Source organism: Nannobrachium achirus (assembly GCF_963921795.1).
Source record: "Nannobrachium achirus genome assembly, chromosome: 6".
Taxonomy (NCBI): domain Eukaryota; kingdom Metazoa; phylum Chordata; class Actinopteri; order Myctophiformes; family Myctophidae; genus Nannobrachium; species Nannobrachium achirus.
Window position 1 is genome coordinate 17,142,720 of NC_137815.1, and position 15,347 is coordinate 17,158,066.

General features: G+C 43.1%; 1 protein-coding gene across 1 annotated transcript; it reads right to left on the reverse strand.

Moving 5' to 3' along the window:
* Window positions 1–14: 14 nt before the first annotated feature.
* LOC308287394 (LETM1 domain-containing protein LETM2, mitochondrial-like) lies at window positions 15–14,672 on the reverse strand. Its single transcript, XM_080728545.1, has 12 exons — window positions 14,581–14,672; window positions 8,601–8,670; window positions 6,799–7,116; window positions 6,060–6,222; window positions 5,315–5,458; window positions 4,980–5,102; window positions 4,233–4,436; window positions 2,684–2,803; window positions 1,949–2,068; window positions 1,025–1,132; window positions 344–421; window positions 15–217 (listed from the first exon to the last, which is right to left on the reverse strand). The coding sequence occupies exons 2-12, from the start codon at window positions 8,645–8,647 to the stop codon at window positions 167–169; spliced, it is 1,476 nt and encodes a 491-aa protein (XP_080584671.1). The 5' UTR covers window positions 8,648–8,670; window positions 14,581–14,672; the 3' UTR covers window positions 15–166.
* Window positions 14,673–15,347: the final 675 nt, after the last annotated feature.

Sequence of the window (15,347 nt, forward strand, 5' to 3'; positions counted from 1 at the left end):
TCTTGAAAGCAGCAGCAGATCCTCCAGGATAAAAGGAAGCCCATGTGATGAATGGAGACGCCAGGGTTTTTCACGTGGAACGGCAGGGTTCCAGTGATGTTGGATCAGCGACTAAGGGGGGACATTTTGGCAAGGTAAACCGTTCCCCTGCGCAGGTCAACACACTTCACATTTTAGCCGACATCTGAGCCTTTTGGGCCAGTTCTGCACTTTGGGCCTAGAAGCAGAGGAGAGAGATGAGAAAGAAAGGGAGGGAGAAGAAGAAGTTAGATTGGATAAAAAAAACTTGAGTTGTTATTTCTGTGCACTGTTGAAAGTGACCAGCGTGTGACATAAAACCTACGTGGATCAGTTGGGCTTCTATGGATGGCATGTCGTGTGACGCGTCCAGAATCCTGGCCGGGTCCAGTATGTGCTCCATCTGCAAAACAAGGCAAGTGGAAGAGTTTGACACGGTCCAGGGTTTGAACAAAGCTTCATGTATAGTTCATCACACAAATGCCTCATCTGGCAAGCGCCACCCCCACCACTGTACTATAGAGCAGTGGTTCTCAACCTTTTCAGGCCACGACCCCCACAATAATCATATTTTCACTGACGACCCCCCAACCTCATGAGCACTAAGAGTTGAGGCATTACATTTTGTATAACACGGTTCTACTGTGAAAATAGCAGATCTACATGCTCACAACGCCTCGCAACGCGTTGTGATCATGTAGATTGACTATTTTCACAATTTCTGCCTCTAATATTTGACAATTTGTCATTATAGAGGTATTAAAAAGTCCTTAAATTGTCACTTTAGAAATGTTCAGATACCCTCTATACACTTAAACTGTATGTCAGTCTGTTTACTGTTGAGTGAGAAAACAGTGTTGCACATTAAGTTAATCATCTGGGGACCCCCCAAAATAATTTGGGGACCCCCAGGTTGAGAACCACTGCTATGGAGTATAAATGAGGATGGAGATGGAGGCCTCCATAAAGCAGTAAGCAGCCTCTATGTGAGCATGAGTTGTGCTACCTTTCTGTCCATGAGGACCGGGGCGGCGTCCAGGGAGTCCACCATGACTACTGAGGCTGAGAAGTCTTTCACTGGAGCTTCATCCTCCTTAGGAGGGGCAGCAACGCTCTGCAAAACAGCAAGGGGAAAACAAGAAACGGCTTTAATTTAAAAAACCCACCGTGTGATGCGTTGTGAGGTTGTACACATGAACACTTCTGAGACTTTTGCCCTGACAACGACATGCCCAAAATAGGGACGCCAGTTTCAAAGTGGTTAAAAACCAGGCCACATGGGTTGCATTGAATTGAAAAGTTAATTAAAACCCATTTAGAACGGGTACACATTATTGTGTATCATTATTTTATGCTTTAACTATTGAAAAATAGCAGATATACAAGCTCACAGCGCGGCACCGAGTGCCGCGCTGCGAGCTCGTAGATCTGCTATTTTTGAAAAATCGTGAAAATTTGAATTTTGACCCAATTCTATAAGTGTCTTTTGAATCCTTCAAAGGTTTTTTGAAAAACCTATGTTTCTGTGTCAGCAATCTGGCCAGCCATCGTCAAAGAAAAGGTCCTTTTCACTTAACTGGAGCTCAGTTAGTCTGTTCTTGAGAGACTACTATGTCAGTGGTTCTCAAACCTTTTCATGTGAAGGACCCCCAAACTGATATTTATTTGGCCACCGACCCCCATTCAACATATTTAGTTCCAGGGACCACCCAGAAGCAAAATTTGAGTTACAAACCTTCGCTTTGAAAATCCATATATTCAAAGATTTGCACACATTTTCACGACTTTTTCAAAAATAGCAGATCTACAAGCTCGCAGCGCGGCACTCGGTGCCGCGCTGTGAGCTTGTATATCTGCTATTTTTCACTGGTTAAAGCATTCAATAATGCTCGGCCTAAATGGGTTAACGACCGATATGAACAGTGTGTACCTCTAGTTTGGGCAGAGCAGGGATGACGGGCGTCTTGGGTTTGAGTTCCGTCAGGTACATGGCACGAGACATCAGCAGCAGAGACGGAGGAACCTTCTCTGTCAGGTGGAGATCCAACCACTGCAAAGATACCACAACTTCACTGATCATCTGACACAACCAAAAACCCAGGAACACTCAAATCTACCCAAGACAAGAGCTAAATACCAATGTTTAAATGTACGTCCTCCAGTGGGACTCGGAAAATCGCGTCCCAAATGTTAAATTGAGTTTGGAGGAGAACCACCAGACAGACGTGGACTAGGGCATTCGAATAGTGATTTTTAGTATTCGAATTATTCAACCTCAAAGTATTTGAATAGTCGAATATTCGACAGGACTGGCCAAACGGTCTAATATTAAAGTAAGCAAGAGGCGAACATTGTGAAAGTTGCGAGGAATTGTGAGCATGTAGATCGGCTATTTTCACAATATTTATCTGTGGAACCGAGTCACATTAAATGTAATACCTACAATTCCAAGTGCTTGTCAGGGTGGGGGGGACCCCAGTTCATATATGTTTATTTTGGGTGTCACAGCCTAAAAAAGTTTGAGAACCCCTGGTATAGAGCATTAACAAATTCATCCACCAGGGGCATTGACAAAAAAAAACGAATATTCGACATCGGTGAACAACGTCGAATAGTGACTTTGATATTCGAATATTCGGTGAATGCCCTAACGTGGACAGCGTACCTGATGCAGTTGCTCCTGGAGCTGCTGGGTCGTCACACCCAGTGACCTCATTCCTCTGGTGTGACACGCTGCCTGCAGCTCTGATACGCTCAGCACGGACACACCCTCCTTAGCGATCATCTAGACACACACACACACACACAAACACACACACGTTTGTATTAGTAGACATCCAATATTTTAGGATGGCAATTTAATGAATGACTCCTAAATGTTTAACCATTTTAAGCATAGCCCGAAAATGTCTAATCCTAACCATGACCTAAATCTTTTCCTACAGGTAAGCCTAACTTTAAACATTTAAAAGTAAGCCTAACTTTAAACATTTTCAGCCATTAACACAACCTTTTCTTTTGTGAAAGTTGTCCTCACAATGGCCATTTCTAAAATTCTACTACTCTTGTGGCCATCAAAAGTAGTTACAAGAGCACACACACACACACACACACACACACACACACACACACACACACACACACACACACACACACACACACACACACACACACACACACACACACACACACACACACACACACACACACACACACACACACAGTTGCATAACTGTGCTGTAACGACAAGTACTAACAAAGAAAGAACACCTAGTTCCTATCTCTTGGTTACGTCTGCAGACATGTCATGAAGTTAATGATTGGTTGCGTGCCACAGATATGTACGATTTTATCAAGATGCATTGCAGCTTGTTGTTCAGCAACTTATGAACGACAGACACTTCATTACAGCTGTGTGATATGCATTATTAAATGCATCTCAAAGTTTGTGTGCACATAAAAGATACAGCACGGTGAAAGTAGACCGCCGACTGATTATGAAATACTAAAACATTAACATTATGTTGACGAAAACATTAATTCACATGTATGAGCCACTGCTTACCAATCCTGGTACCGTCCAAACTAAAAGAAGGTTTTTGCAATGGTTCAGTCAAGTTGCCCACACACTCCATGTACTGTATGTCACCAGACATATCAGTAGGAAGCAGGGGTTTTCACAATGCCAGCTTCTGCTAGACATTTCTTTTGGTCAAAAATAACATGTTTTCTTTTCTTTTTTTACTTTTAATTTTACAATACAATTATTACCACAAACAGAGCTAGCCCTGAATGTATCGTACTAGGACTGTGGTCCACAAAGTGGGTTGATGGACCTTCTGGGTTCCTTTTAAGTGGACCCCACGGGTCCATTTGGTTTCATCTGTACACCCTCAATGGCGGTCCTTGAAAATAAAAGGTTTGCACACCCCTGTACTGGTGGATTCCTAATGTGCCATAGTGCGCTAGTATATGACATTCAGCATTCGGGTCCTATGGTCAAAATAACAACATTGTAATGTTAAGTAAAAACACGTCTGCCACGGACACATTGATGACCCCTGGTAGGAAGAGATCTCTGACCGTCTGGCTGTGACTATGATCCTATGTTCCTACGTTCCTATGATCCTATGTTCCTACGTTCCTATGTTCCTATGTTCCTATGTCCCTATGTTCCTATGTCCCTATGATCCTATGTTCCTATATGATCCTACCTCATCGTCAGCCTTGATGCTGCGTAGCTTCATTAACAGGTGGAATCGCAGCAGGTTGTTGGTCCCTATAGGCTGCAGCTCCAGCAGTTTGCACAGCGCCACCAGCTGGCTGCGCTCCAGGTGTTCCAGCGTCAGCTCGTCCTCAAACAGCTTGGAGAACTGCACAATGTCGCTGGTGGCCGGCTGCTCCCCTGTGTGGCGCACCTGGGACATGACACACACACACACACACACACACACACAGTTTGTCTACAGTCGTACACATTTGGGACTCATATCTGTCCTGTATCTGACGGAATTGGGACAACTCAACAGCTAACAAGTCTTTAGAACATCTATTAGTTCTGATTTCATTGTGTAGTCATACAGAAATTGCTGAGTCAATTCTCATCACCGCCGCATGAATACAAGTCTATCGACTAGGCTCAAGTCATCCAAACACCAGGGAGAGGCAAATGTAACTTTCAGTAAAAAATGTTTTTTTGTTTGGTTTGTTAAATTCTTTGGGGTGTTCACTGTTCATATCCAGGCAGGCATGGGTGCAGACCAGGGGTCCAGTTGTCCAGATTTAAAATGAAGCAAACACAGAACTAAACGTTCCTATGATTAAATAGATTATGGTTAGATTATGATTAAAACAATGATGGCGACACCCACACAAGGGCAAAAAAATGCTTCATTTTGGCAGCATAGAAACCACTGGGGTCCCACCGTCCATATGTTTTACGGTCTATGGTGAAGACTGACCTTCTGGACGTAGGTGGAGAAGCCCGTCTGGGCTTTGTTCCTGCTGGCCATCTCTGTGATGGTGTCCTGGAGGAACCTGGCCAGCTCCAGCTTAGCGGCCACAGCTTTCTTCTGCTTCTCCTCCTGACCATGCAAACAAAAACACACGTTGTTCTGAGGAAATGTCTCTACGACTGATCCTAATTTATGATTTAATAACACAGCAGGAATGCCATAACTACTTGAACCCTTGCTTCCCTATTATGGTGCAAACATACCGCGAGAATAGACCATCTGCAAGCTCACAGCGCATCGCTGCGAGTTGTGAGCCTGTAGATCAGGGGTTCTCAGCGTACCTTCTTTGATTCCGTCTCGAAGGTGGACGGCAGCATCTCAGGGAACAGTTTGAGGAAGACGGGCAGGAGGAACTCCATGAAGGGGACGATGATGAAGACCGTGAAGGGGACCAGACGGAACAGATCTGCACACGTCCTCAGCAACTGGAGACACAGTGATGTCAGGGGTTAACTGCTCCCGTCCCGATGTATGGCATACAGTGAACCAAACAGTGGAGGTATCTACGTGCATATTTCTATGGTTGCCAAATAGGGATGGGACGATACACAATATTATCGTTTATCGTGATAAAAAACACTCACGATAATCGTATCGTGGAGATTTAAATTATCGTGATATCGTCCTCCGTCATGCACTGGGATCAATTAATTCACCTTTTATTTGCAGAGCTGCATATCTGGTACCACTTAAACCCTCTATAATGGGTAAAAGGTACTTTATGGTATACGTACTTGATACAGTCTTTTTTTCCACACTATCAAATGTCTTTGCCAAAAAATAGCCGATCTACAAGTTCACAATTTGTCGCGTTTGAGATGCGTTGTGAGCTTGTAGATCAGCTATTTTTGCCAATGTTCCGCCCCAGGACAATGGATGTTGGGGATATTTTTGATTCGCGATAATATCGTAAATCGCTATTTCTTTGATCACAATAATCGTGATATGAAATATTCATATCGTCCCATCCCTATAGCCAAAATAAACAGCATTTATTAATAAATAAATCTAAAAAGGTTTTCTTACTCGTCGGCGCTCTCTCCTGGTGAGGTTGTGTCCGTGCAGTAGCTTCCAGACCATGCTGGAGGCGATGTTGGTGTCGACGGCCAGCAGTCTGAAGCCGTTGTAGTAATGTTGGAGCTCCTCTACTACTCTCTTACTCAGAGGCTTCCTGGCCTCCACCAGCGGCCTGCAGCACACCATGCATTGTTGGACACATTATTGCCATGTGTTTTGGCGTTCAAAAAGTAAGATTGACAGAGAAATAACTGAATGTCTGGTACCAATAATAAAAATAATGTACTATGGGAAAAACAGGCTATATATGCAGTATTGAATAATTCTACACTTTCAAAAGATTTCTACAAGATTTACAAGCTCACAATGAGCCTGTTGATAGTCCATTTCTGCCATTTCTCAACAGATGGATTCATACAGATGGAATGGAAATGATTCTGATGATCAAACCTTTTTTTTTCCCAGAAACGCTTAGGATTTAGAACAGTGGTTCTCAAAAATAGCAGATATTCAAGCTCACAGCTTGTACATCTGCCATGTTTTAAAATGTGCGTTTGAAATTATTTGAATAATTTAGAAAATAATGAACACAAATCTTCTCTACTGGGCGTCTCTGGCACAAAACATTTACAGATATATATCATTTTGGGGGTCCTTGGCCTGAAAATGTTTGAGGAGTACAGATTTAAAAGGGCATATTTTGTAGAATGGGCCTCAGGTTTTAATGGGACGGTTGTCACAGGCCTACCTGTCAACGGCACCGCTGCCGGGTGATGCCTGGGTCTGTGGGGGGGTCTGTGGGGGGGTGGGCCTGGCCTCGTCCAGCCGCTGACATGACTGGTGGAAGAAGCGCGCTGGGACGCAGCCCAGAGGATGCAGGCGGGCTTCTGTAGGGCGTCCAAAGACGTGGTGAGGCCTCTGGTTCTGTGGAGGGGCTACGGCCCAGTTTACTGCTCTGTGGCGGTGTGCGCGTGGGGCGGTGCGTTCTAGCGCCTCTGACAGCGGAGCGCTTTGAGACTTGGTGGACACCAGACGAGCGTGGTGTCTGGAGATCAGATGTGACCCCCTGTGGAGAAAACAAACAGACAAGCATTAGCCCTCACATATCTGGAACGTGCCAGAGTAATTCGATTTTAACCACTTTAACCATTCTTTTATGCTTTAACCATTGAAAAATAGCAGATATACAAGCTCACAGCGCGGCACCGAGTGCCGCGCTGCGAGCTTGTAGATCTGCTATTTTTGAAACATCGTGAAAATGTCTTTGAATATCTTTGACCCGATCTTTGACCCGACTTTTAAATCCTTCCTCTAAATCAGGGGTTCTCAAACCTTTTCATGTCAAGGACCCCCAAAATTACATTTATTTGGTCGCAGACCCCCATCTCAAAATATGTCGTTCCAGGGACCCCCCAGAAGCAGAGATTTGAACAAATTTTTACTTTGAAAAATAGATATTGAAAGATGTGCACACATTTTCACGATTTTTCAAAAATAGCAGATCTACAAGCTTGCAGCGCGGCACTCAGTGACGCTCTGTCAGCTTGTATATCTTCTATTTTTCAAGGCCTAAATGGGTTAAAGCCCAGTAATACTTTGTGTTGAGCACCATATATAGCAGATATACATTACATAATACATGTGTACAGTATACACAGAGATATTTGGGGGCGTGAATGCAGGCCTGGAACAAAGTATTAGTTCAGCTGACAACACCATGTGTCAAGCATCAATCATTCAAGTTCAACTAAGAACTAGTAGCAGTACTACTGCAGCCAGCCAGTGGATCAAATGAAAGAAAGAAACAAACTAAATGTTTAAATATACAAGGCCAATTAGGCCATAGCTAATAAACGGCTGTAGCTGCTACAGTGTAGCTATAGGAGGTATCGTCTCAATCAGCACTTATTTTTGAGTACTAATTCCTCTAGAATCAAGTTACCCAACAATACCAGCATCTACTCACTATAACATTCTAATACTTCCAAGATCCATGTTGATGACATGACTTTTAGAGATATTGTGTACCACTTTGCGTGATTTTAGGGCAAACTCTGTAGGAGCAGTGTCCAAAAATGTGTTTTTTTAAAAATCAGCCTCATAGAGGCGCTAGAAGAGGGCCATGTGAGAAATAATTTGGCATGGATAGGGGCAACGGTGCCGGAGATAGGGGAAAAAAAGTGACGTGGCGGACAGACGGAGGGACGGACTGACGGACAGCCGGTGGAGGTTTTCATAGTAAATTGCGGTTGCAACAATAGACCTGACACCTCTCAGGCCCACTTCCTATTCAAAGTAGGTTTTTCTAGATTCAGTCTACTGCTCACACACACACACATCCCAGGGACCACCTGCAATACCTCCGCGGACCACCCGTTGAAAACACATGAATTATAGTATATGCCCTAAAAAGGAATCTAGAACACACCACTGCTGCCATCGCACCCATGACCCAACATAAAACAAAATGCCAGAAGATATCAATGTGCAAATAGTTTGTACACTGGGAGTTAAATGAACTCTTGTACTGTTGTGGCAGACGTCTCTTACCTTGAACGACTCACGGCTACCAGGACTTGGGATCCGAACACGGCCATGGTGGGAAGCAGGTCTAAAGGTCCTGGAGGTGAAAGGATTCATATGACAGATCACGGTTCAGTTAGAGTAGCAGTTGTCAAGTGTGATTGATTGTAAATGTGATGATAGTTACAAAACATAAACACAAAACCTTTTAATTCAGTTTGTTACATCAACGTGAAAGTCAGTCTTAAGTATAGCATAATATAATAAAAAGTGATATAATCCTATATATACATACATTGTGCTGCAAATTTAGTTAATTAAGCGATACGATCTACAGAACGGATATCGGCTCGATATCAGCAAAAAAAAACGTTGATCGGATCGCAGCGAAAATGACTGATCATAAATGGGTGCTTTTATTTCAGTTTTATTTTATTCTACATATCACATGTCATGTCATGTATAAATATATCAAATAATATGTGCTGCTGTGTCGGATCGGTAACGTATCGGATCGGTTTCGATGCTACCATATCATCGGATCGTTAAGTGAAAAATGGAGATGGCTGCATCTCGTTTATTTATTTTGGGCAGCCGAGTGTGCAGAGAGCGATGTCATGTGGTTTTCCGTAGGTCACCGCTCACGTGTAGAGCTGTCCCTGAGCAAGGCACTTAGCCCTTAATCCTTAACAGCTGCTTTCTGAAACACAGAAAAGACCCCCTCACTCCATGTCTTTCCCTTTCCCTTATTGCTTTAATTGCGGTAGCCTTAGCTCTGAACAAGACAACAGAATTATCCACCAGAAGTAAGACAGGTTTGTCTGCTTTGGTTCACCTCTCTGGTAAGATGTCCCTTATCAAGGGAAGTTCCCTCCCTCGGGGATGATACAATAGGCCTATGCAACTCACGGCCTAAGTTCATTACAGAAAATGATCCAGCACAAGATGGGTGATGTTTGTGTTTGTTTACAACAGGGGTGCCCAACCAGTCGATCGCGGTCGACCGGTAGATCGCGGGCTGGTTACCAGTGGACCGCGAGATGATTTCAAAGAAATAATTTATTAATTCGGGGGGGGAGGACATACATCGGGCGTTTCAGTGAAACGACTCCGAGCGAGTGGATGATGTTGACTGAACTCAACTCAACGTGTAGCAGAGCATGTGAGCGGAGCCGCTCCGCGCTCCAGAGGGCTCTTGTCCCGCTCGCTCATCGCTCTGGTCGGCCACCGCACCGCTCCGCTCCCCGCCGCTCCGTCGCTCACGTTGATTTTCGCATTTCTCGCTCCGCGCTCGCTCCACGCTCCGCTCAGGGTCGTCAATCAGAGTCACCAGCCAAAATAAAAAAAGGATTTTGCTACCATATGCGAAACACTTTTTCCTTTGCTTTGCACAACAAGTGTTCCCAACACAAATGCCTGCGGTAACGTTACGTGAGCCTCGGCTTGATGGAGACCTGCGTTCACTGTTACAAAAGACGCCATCTAATCTAAGGCATTGTATTTTTTAATAAGACGGGCAATATTAAATCCAGCTGGTTATTGATTAATCACCACAACCGAGAGACGGAGGCGAGTCGTGGCGTGTGTTTTTCAATCAGTCTCACTTGAATTCGTATCCGTTGACTGGCTGGTGATATATAACTTAACTGACACAAGGTAGGCTATGTATTATAAACATAGCCTACGTGTGTGGATGAGTGAAATCGTGATAAAGGGAATTCTCTGTCTGTTCTCCTCTCCATCTCCGCGGTGCCAACAAGGCTTCACTGCACTAGTAGGCTACTGCGCACGGCTCTGTTTTGTTGGAAACATGCGGCGCGCGGCCCCAATAGGGTCGGCTTGGAGCGGAGCGGAGCGGAGGAATGGAGCGGAGGAAATTCCTCGCTCCAAAGCCGCTCAGACCCATTTGAATTTGGATCAACCTACCTGTGTGAGTCTGCTTTTTCTCACATGAAGTTCATCAAGTCAAAGTACAGAGCCACAATGACAGATGAGCACCTTGTGGCCTGCCTAAAACTTGCAACCAGCTCATACAACCCTGACTTTGACAAGCTAGCCTCCTCTTCCCAGTGCCAGGTTTCCCACTAAGGTAGAGAGACTGACATGGAATAAAGGACAAAAAAAAAACTATAAAAAAACTATAAAAAAAACTATAAAAAAAGAAAAAGAAAAAAAAACTAAACTGTGTTGTCAGTGCATAATATGCAGAGTGTGCAATAAATGGTCATGCTGTCTGTATGCCCAATGTGAGAAGTTGCAATCGTTTCATTCAATTACAATTCCTACTATACAGTATGATTACAGTACAGTACAGTGAGTACAATGTTATAATATCTATTAATATTTTCTGTTTTTTACATGTATATTGAATGGGTGTTACGGTACATTTTGGGCTGGTAGCCCTCAGCTAGGTGGCACATTTTCAAAGTAGACCTTGGGTCAAAAAAGGTTGGGCACCCCTGGTTTACAACATGTAGGCCAATGTGACAAACAGCAATGCTCCCCCTCGCATGGGCCTTGTTTATCTTCCTTACAATTTACACTTTACAATGTAGGCATTTAGCAGACGCTCTAAATCTAGAGCGATTTACAGTCAGCAAGAACAACACAAGGTAATGCATCAAATTCATAGAAATAGTAATCTAGGATCATAGATAACCAGACAGTAACATCAATAATCTGTACATTGAACTATACACACTATATGAGCTGGTATCTGCCTACAATAACATGATATGCTATCTAAATTACATTTGGCCTTTGCATAAGCCTGCCCTTAACCTTATCACTAGGGGACACATGTGATTGTTTTCATACAAAAACAGTACACTGCCAAGCTCACATGTGTTGCAGACAGACAGTACAACATGTTGAAAGCACGTAGATCTGCTATTTTGGCGCACAATACCACAATAATTCAAGGAGATATGCCTGTCCAGCTCCAGTGTGCAGAGACAATACAGTTGCCTTGATCTTGATTAGACACGGAGCACTTATGTTTGTTGGCTAACAGAAGGTTAGATTGATTGAATACTTTATTAGGAGTTTGCATAGGAAAAGCACCAGACAGTACAGGTCAGATACTAGCCCCATATAGAACCTAACGCGTCGCTGCATACTGTTGTGCTCTGAGATGAGGTCAAGGTGGCGCAGTGATGGCCCGGACCGCCTCCACATCAAGTTGGAAAACACTCGAATTTCTCGAAACAAAATTTTATCCAAAAAGTAAAAGGTGGTTCCGAGCTCCCAGGTTTTCCATCCCACAGTACATAAAACATGAACCACGGCAAGAAACAACCGCTTAAATCGTTAGTTTTGTAATGTTTTCCCAATCAAGCGGAACTGTTGCCAGTACTGTAGTCTTGCGTAGACAGGGAGCATTTGCAAATCGCGTTAGGCAACAGTCTGGCCATGTGACTACGCCAGAGGCTTTTCTGAATTTAATGAGTCTAAATAAGCGATTTAAACCGTTTTCCCAACACTGTGGTGCATGTTTTATGTACCATGGGATGGAAAACCATAGTCTGGAGTGGGAGCTCGGAACTACCTTTACTTTTTGGATAAAATTTTGTTTTGAGTGTTTTCCAACTTGATGTGGAGGCGGTCCGGGCCATCGCGGGTGAGGTTCTATATGGAGCTAGTCAGATACAAATGTCTACAAATAGGATTTAAACCCAAGAAAGCACTATGGCTTGTTTACTTTACATTGGGGTCCTTTTGTACTCAATTCATAGAGCGGTTACAGATTGGGGTGTCATGGATCTTTGGTCAATGATAAGATGTCAATCAATCTTCACGCAGCAGCAGACCATAAGGCTTTTGCACCAAACTAAAGCTATCTGTATCTACACACACAGTAATGGTCAAAACGCGTCCAATTGAGCTGTATTTGGGTAAAGTCATGATAATAGAAGTACATATTCAAGTATCTGAGCTCTATTTCGGTGAAGTGATGATAATATAAGGACACATTACATTTAAAGACACATTCAAGTATCTGACAAAGTATAAAGTCCAACAGCAGAGATACACAGTTTATATCTGTTCAGCATTCTAGCTTAATCTTCTGAATAACCACAGATCGTTCTGTACAAATGGTAGAAAGTGGCATAATGTTGAAGATCTGTGAATGAGGAAAGATTTGCACTGTCTACTCTAGTGATGGCTCTTTGATAATTTTTCTGGTTTACTTTAGTTTAGTCACCAATCACCATATGAAAATATTGCTGTATACAAATCAAGAACTACTATTGTCCTCTACTATAATACAATACCTCAGTGTAGTGCTCTGTTGTATGTTGTCATTGGCTGGAAATATGATCCATAAACTGATTAAAAAAGCAGGCTGTGTTGTTGGCAGCAGTCCAGATCCCTTGCAGGTTTTAACAGAATGTACTGCAGTGTGAAGCCACTCCCTCTGTCCCAGTAACACTGTTTGGCTACAAGTGAAGTCAGTGTTTAATGTCTGCTCTTTTACTGCTTGGCCTGCAGCTGTCAACTATTTTAACCACTTTTAACAGGACCTGTTTCCCTATTTTTAGGACAGGTCATAAGGGGGGATTTGGGGGGAAACTGTTTTTTTAAACCATTTTAGAAACAGCAGGGCTTAAAACACTATGCTGTCCCAGGTTTCACCACAATTAAAATGTGTTTTCAAATGTCCACAATCCACAGACATTTAGCATGTCTGTAAAGGTGCAGTCACTAGGTGGGCTAAGCCATTGATTCTACTTGTTCATTTCAAGGACCCCCAGCTTGATATGCATTAGGCTAACTTTATTTTCACAGTATAGAAACCAATCTACACCAACATAAAACAAATGGAAGGAAGGATCCTCTCAGAGTTACAGAACCATAATGGTTCCATTTGATTTGGACCCCTGCTGCTGCCTTAATAACAAGTGCAATAAAACCATTCCCCCACATCCTGATAAAAATAGATACAGTAAACAAACGTGTGTGTGTGTGTGTGTGTGTGTGTGTGTGTGTGTGTGTGTGTGTTACATTAAAGTGGTTATTAATAAGATGAAGTGATAGTTATTCTACATGTCATGGTGTGTAACCTTGGGGATACAGCTGTCAAATCAATTCAAATCACATTGTGTGACACAATGTGTGTGTGTGTGTGTGTGTGGTTTCACAATGGCGGTGTGACACAATTTGTGTCACACCGCCATTGTGAAACCACACACACACACACACACACACACACACACACACACACACACACACACACACACACACACACACACACACACACACACGTGTCTTTGGGGGTGAAACTGATCAGTAATCTGCCATCAGTAATCAGTTTCAATACTGGCCAATTCTTCAAAAATATATAATGCTGCAAGTGTTTTATTTAGGTTAAGCTCACTTACACCCTTTCAAATCATACCAAAATGTTTCTTCTCCTGAATATTAATATCTTATTTATTGGTTGTGTATACTATTTTGTCATTTGGTATGTGATATGGACCTTCAGTATGAAATAAAGATTACATTGAATAGGTAGCCACCCCAAATAATCTGATGAAAGTGGATCATTGAAGGCACTTTGTGTTAATGAAATAACCAACAAATGGCTTGATCAAATCACAGGCTCCCCTGCATGCAGTGTGAATCACTGCAAAACAGCGCCCCCGGTGGTGGTGTGAGGACGCACAGGTCCACACATGAACCACAATAACGTGTCTTGTCTCTCACGTGCCTGCATAGTGGTCCGTGGATTAATGGGCCGCGTGACCGTCCTGTCACGATGCACATACTGTTGTTGTTGTTGATGCGACCAACAACACATAAATAAGATAAAACCAACTGATTCACAGCCGGACGCCATGATGCCCGTTGTGTAATGACGAGCCGTCAACTGTTACATAACTCGCACCACGAACACCGAGAACTTATATTATATCATAAAACCAACTCAACCCGTTTAGATATGATTAAAATCACATTAAAATCGTCAAACCAGAACCCAACGCACACATAAATGAACAGAACTTACCTAAGAAGTGTTGTTGTTTTTAGACTTGTTGCGTTTTACTCGTCATGAAAAGCCGAATTAGTGTAGTTCTCTCTCCACCCCGGGCCGGTAAATTTCCAAACCGTCCTTTACTGTCAACGCTGACACTGCTGGGAAGGAGCAGGCCACGCCTCCATCCAGGGGCGTCGCACCAAAGTCACTCTGGGTGCAAGGATTCACTGCGGGCCCCCCATGAATGTTCTTCATAGAGGGGGTTTCTATGGGTTTAAGTTAACCCATTTAGACTGGGAGCGCATATACGCATTATTTTTGTGCTTTAACTATTGAAAAATAGCAGATATACAAGCTCACAGGCAGCGCCCTGCAAGCTTGTAGATCTGCTATTTTTTATTTTTATTTTTTAATTGTGAACGTTTGTGCAAGTCTTCTTGAATATATATATATTTTTTTAAAAACATGTTTCTATTTCAGTGGTGCTAAATCTTTTTCATGTGAAGGACCCCCAAAATGATATGTATTTGGCCACGGACCCCCATCTCAAAATATTTAGTTCCAGGGACCCCCAGAAGAAGATTTTTAGTTACAAATGTTCGCTAAAAAATAGCCTACACTACACAGCCTATATTCAAAGATTTGCACACATTTCACGACTTTTCAAAAATAGCAGATCTACAAGCAGCTGCGAGCTTGTATGTCTGCAATTTTTCAATAGCTAAAGTATAAAATAATTAAGGCCCCTCCACCTTGGGCCCCATTCCCACTCTTGTGACGCCCCTGCCTGTATCCGA

Excerpts from the sequence above, each read along its gene's own strand:
- LOC308287394 (XM_080728545.1), bottom strand. The coding sequence starts at position 8,647 with ATGGCCGTGTTCGGATCCCAAGTCCTGGTAGCCGTGAGTCGTTCAAG. Across the intron at positions 5,103-5,314 it reads TCGAGACGGAATCAAAGAAG|GAGGAGAAGCAGAAGAAAGC; the intron begins GTACGCTGAGAA and ends TTGCATGGTCAG. Across the intron at positions 422-1,024 it reads CGGTCCTCATGGACAGAAAG|ATGGAGCACATACTGGACCC; the intron begins GTAGCACAACTC and ends CTTGTTTTGCAG.